Source organism: Amphiura filiformis, chromosome 8 (assembly GCF_039555335.1).
Source record: "Amphiura filiformis chromosome 8, Afil_fr2py, whole genome shotgun sequence".
Taxonomy (NCBI): domain Eukaryota; kingdom Metazoa; phylum Echinodermata; class Ophiuroidea; order Amphilepidida; family Amphiuridae; genus Amphiura; species Amphiura filiformis.
Genome location: NC_092635.1, coordinates 14,921,541 through 14,926,766, shown reverse-complemented (window position 1 = coordinate 14,926,766; position 5,226 = coordinate 14,921,541). Strand labels below are relative to the sequence as shown.

The following is a 5,226-nucleotide window of genomic DNA, read 5'->3' as shown; positions in this document are numbered from 1 at the left end:
TTGATGCCTTGGCAATATGTGTGGAGAGATGCCTGTAAAAGCAAGCATGAAAAGAAAAAAAGCAATATTAAACAATTTTTGGATCCAATGTTAACACTGAATATGGAGTGTTTGATGTTAATATAACAATGTAGCGACGAAAGGTCACAGATACATGCATGTTGGTCATCTGGAATTACACCCCCCCCCACACACACCCCGACCCAAGTCTAATTATAGCAAAATTGTAAGATTGGTTGACAATGGCATTCTTTTCCTTGCTCTTTCCTTGTTTCTTCATACAGGCCAGCATGCATATAAGCTTGACAGCTTGGCTTAAGCAATAGCCTGGCCCATCAGGACTAAAGCATGTGTTCATCCAGACTGACTGGTTAAACAAACAATATAGCACCCTCTGGTTAATTGTGACCAGATGTAAACAAAGATGACCATTAACCACTTTTCTGTCAGTACATTTTAGCATTTAGATTGGTGTACATCCCCTCTTGTGGGAGGTTAAGGTCATGTCTTAGGGGGTGTATGAATTAAACAGGAATAACCCAGTGGCATCCCTACCAAGTCACTAACCTGATCGAGGCACAACTGATATGTGCCCATTTGAGGTAGGTCCAGGTGTTATGGGCTGCGGCGGCATACTAGAATCCAGCGTGCTCGCAACGATGGTAGTGGCAGCAGCAATGGCTGGTCCTGGTATAGCCATGCGCTGCATTGCCTGTTGGGTGGTTGGTACCATTATATCTACAGGAGAAGACATCAAAACCATGTTTGTCTCAAGATTAGTTAAATATTCTTTTATGTGTCATATGATATTACAAAGACCAAAATGTGGATTGGTTTGAATGAAATTATTACATTATACCTAAAAAAACATGTTTTTTTTTTTTAATACAGATTATACAGTGCTACATATGTGCTCTCGCCAATTCAGAGTAAATTCAGAGTAAATTATCATAAAGTTTTCAGAATTTTGTCCCAAATAAAGTAGTAAATGACCTCTTGCGGAGTGAAGATAATTTGGGTACATTAGCCAGATAATTTGGGTACATTAGCCACATAACTGTAAGCACAAACCTTTTGTTTTGAAATTCCAAGGCCATTTTTTTGCTCTACTTACTGGCCATTCATTCTCTGGGCATCAGGAGCCAAACTGGACTGGTGGAACATTTCTTGATGGGTGTAGGGTGTGCACCAGAGCAGCAGTAGGAGCTGTACCATGTGGGTAATTTGCATATTGTTGATGTGTCGACAACCTGCTGCCATCTCACAGGAAATCAAACTCTTGATAAAAACAGGACAATATATTGCTCAAAATGGGCTAGCATGAACAGATGACTACATAACATGTTTGTTTCACAGTGAGTGTGGTAGTGACGTCAGTGCATTCTTTTTTGTCATTTTACAGGGATGCATTACATGGCTATGGGCCTGCAGACAGAATTATTCTGTTAGACTGTGATTGACATTTGCAACTGATGTTTATTTGTAGATCTTGCTTTCATGTCCAGACTTTTCAAAGTTTATGATTTGAAGAATTTACAGATCCACATATCCATATTTAAAAAGCTGGACGATTAGCTAGTATAGTTTCTTGTATCATTATGATCATTGGTAACCTATATATGAACATTTGGATCTGATTTGGATTATTAAAACATTACATACCTGACATTGATGAGAATTCCCAGTATCTTCTCATGTTAGGATTCTCAGGGCCTTCACAATACAAGCTATACATTCAAGTTACATCTGTTTTGTAAACCTGTTTGAACACTGTTGAGGTGTATGTGTAGCAAACTGCTTTACTTTGATGCCTTAGCAATATGTGTGGAAATAAGATGCCTGTAAATGCAAGAGTGAAAAGGAAAAAAAAAAGTAATTTTAAACAATTTTCGGAACCAATGTTAACACTGAATATCTTTCACATATATTATATTTAATGAATATGGAGTGTTTGATGTTAATATAACAATGTAGCAACGGAAGGTCACATATACATGCATGTTGGTCATTTGGAACTACACCCCCCCACCCACACACACACACCCCGACCCCAGTGCTAATTATAGCAAAATTGTAAGATTGGTTGGCAATAGCATTCTTTTCCTTGCTCTTTCCTTGTTTCTTCATTCAGGCCAGCATGCATATAAGCTTGAAAGCTTGACAGCTTGGCTTAAGCAATAGCCTGGTCCCATCAGGACTAAAGCATGTGTTCATCCAGACTGACTGGTTAAACAAACAAACAATATAGCACCCTCTGGTTAATTGTGACCAGATGTAAACAAAGATGACCATTAACCACTTTTCTGTCAGTACATTTTGCATTGAGATTGGTGTACAGAGGAAATCTTGTCTACTAGACTCCATCCTATAAGGACTCAAGCTATAATGACAATCACTCCAGCAAAAATAAACAAATTAAGGCTGCGTACACCATTGGGCTATTAAAGCTGAACTCCATATACCCCTATGGAAGACATGACCTTAACCTTCCACACAAGGCGTGTGGGGTTATCTGAATGTGCGACTCCATTTAATATCTACACCCCCTCTTGTGGGAGGTTAAGGTCATGTCTTCTATAGGGGGTGTATGGATTACACAGGGATAACCCAGTGGCATCCCTACCAAGTCACCATTGCTACTAACCTGAGGCACATCTGATATGTTTCCATTTGAGGTAGGTCCAGGTGTTATGTGCTGCGGCGGCATACTAGAATCCAGCGTGCTCGCAAAGACGGTAGCGGCAGCAGCAATGGCTGGTCCTGGTATAGCCATGCACTGCATTGCCTGTTGGGTGGGTGGTACCATTATATCTACAGGAAAAGACATCAAAACCATGTTTGTCTCAAGATTATAGTTAAATATGCTTTTATGTGTCATGGGATATTACAAAGACCAAAATGTGGATTGGTTTGAATGAAATTATTACATTATACCTAAAAAAATATGGTTTTTTTAAAGACAGATTATACAGTGCCCCATATGTGCTCTCCCCAATTCAGAGTAAATTCAGAGTAAATTATCATATTATAAAGTTTTCAGAATTTTAATTGTCCCAAATAAAGTAGTCTATGACCTCTTGTGGAGTGAAGATAATTTGGGTACACAATTAGCCACATAACTGTAAGCACAAGCCTTTGTTTTTAAATTCCAAGTATTTTTTGCTACTTACTGACCATTCATTCTCTGGGCATCAGGAGCCAAACTGGACTGGTGGAACATTTCTTGATGGGTGTAGGGTGTGCACCAGAGCAGCAGTAGGAGCTGTAACATGTGGGTAATTTGCATATTGTTGATGTGTCGACAACCTGCTGCCATCTCACAGGAAATCAAACTCTTGATAAAAACAGGACAATGTATTGGTCAAAATGGGCTATCATGAACAGATGACTACATAACATGTTTGTTTCACAGTGAGTGTGGTAGTGACGTCAGTGCATTCTTTTTTGTCATTTTACAGGGATGCATTACATGGCTATTGGCCTGCAGATAGAATTATTCTGTTAGACTGTGATTGACATTTGCAACTGATGTTTATTTGTAGATCTTGCTTTCATGTCCAGACTTTTCAAAGTTTATGATTTGAAGTATTTACAGATCCACATATCCATATTTAAAAAGCTGGACGATTAGCTAGTATAGTTTCTTGTATCATTATGATCATTGGTAACCTATATATGAACATTTGGATCTGATTTGGATTATTAAAACATTACATACCTGACATTGATGAGAATTCCCCAGTATCTTCTCATGTTAGGATTCTCAGGACCTTCACAATACAAGCTATACATTCAAGTTACATCCGTTTTGTAAACCTGTTTGAACACTGTTGAGGTGTATGTGTAGCAAACTGCTTTACTTTGATGCCTTAGCAATATGTGTGGAAATAAGATGCCTGTAAATGCAAGAGTGAAAAGGAAAAAAAAAGCAATATTAAACAATTTTCGGATCCAATGTTAACACTGAATATCTTTCACATATTATATTTAATGAATATGGAGTGTTTGATGTTAATATAACAATGTAGCGATAAAAGGTCACAGATATATGTTGGTTATCTGGTAAAAACACCCCACCCCTTCACACACACACATCTCGACCCAAGTGCTAATTATATGAAAATTGTACGATTGTTTGGGAATGGCCTTCTTTTCCTTGCTCTTTCCTTTTTTCCTAATACAGGCCAGCATGCATATAAGCTTGACAGCTTGGCTTGAGCAGTAACCTGGTCCCATCAGGACTAAAGCATGTGTTCATCTGGACTGACACAACAAACAAACAATATAGCACCCTCTGGTTAATTGTGACCTGATGTAAACAAAGATGACCATTAACCACTTTTCTCTCAGTACACTTCGCATCAATTGACAGTGGAAACATCTGTGGTTTAACTGGTTTTTGTTTTGTAAATTAAGCCCAATTAATTGTATGTTTAGATCAAGTCACAATCGTAAGCAAAAACCACTACAAGGTAGGTGCATAGTCCAGCTGCAAGTTGTTCTTTTATAAGGTTACATGGTTTAACCCGAATCAGGAATTTCAAATGGTCAAATTTTGGTCCAAATCTATGTCAAATTCTTTCTCAACCTTCCTGATTTAACCAATTTTGAATTTTGACCCCTGTATATAATTTCCCAGGGGTGATAATGCTTGTGCCTCATACTCCAGTCCCAAATATGCAAATGACTACCTTTGCCCTAACTTGCATATTTGGTGCTATTGTACATGGTCCTTATTCATTCTGCATCATCCGTAGAACAATAATCAGCAAAGAAAATGTTTCATAAAACTGGCAAAACTATCATATATGCCTTTCTCTGCAGCCGGACTACTGAATCGGGAACACTTAACGGATACAAGACGCCCCATGGCCATTGGCCCAGCTTACAAAGGCTCAAGAGGGCCGCGCACGTTAGAGAACACGCTGTGCATCTGTTTATGTTCTCGCCCCACACCTAGCGGGTAACCAAGTGGCACAGTCCCCTCGGAGGTGACATAGACGAAGGACATCGTGTAAACCAATCCCTCGCTGGCACTATGACATTCAATAGAGGCATCGTACTAGAACGGCATCTAACCCAGACAAACGATACAAACGAACATAAATTGTATAGGAGGGAGACACGTACCATGCCAATGTACTAATTTTGAATTTGGTTATTTTTTACTTTTTCAGTATTTACTAAATTTGGGTACATATTGACAGCTAACAGCCTTGCTTCAAC

The 5,226-nt window shown here is 38.8% G+C and overlaps 1 protein-coding gene across 1 annotated transcript; it reads right to left on the bottom strand.

The window, feature by feature from the left end:
• Positions 1 to 1,715: 1,715 nt before the first annotated feature.
• On the bottom strand, positions 1,716 to 3,897 carry LOC140158222 (uncharacterized). The gene is made up of 4 exons (XM_072181341.1): positions 3,719 to 3,897; positions 3,175 to 3,334; positions 2,645 to 2,811; positions 1,716 to 1,839 (listed from the first exon to the last, which is right to left on the bottom strand). Exons 2-4 carry the CDS (start codon positions 3,314 to 3,316, stop codon positions 1,813 to 1,815), a joined length of 336 nt encoding a protein of 111 aa, XP_072037442.1. The 5' UTR covers positions 3,317 to 3,334; positions 3,719 to 3,897; the 3' UTR covers positions 1,716 to 1,812.
• Between the last annotated feature and the right edge of the window lie 1,329 nt (positions 3,898 to 5,226).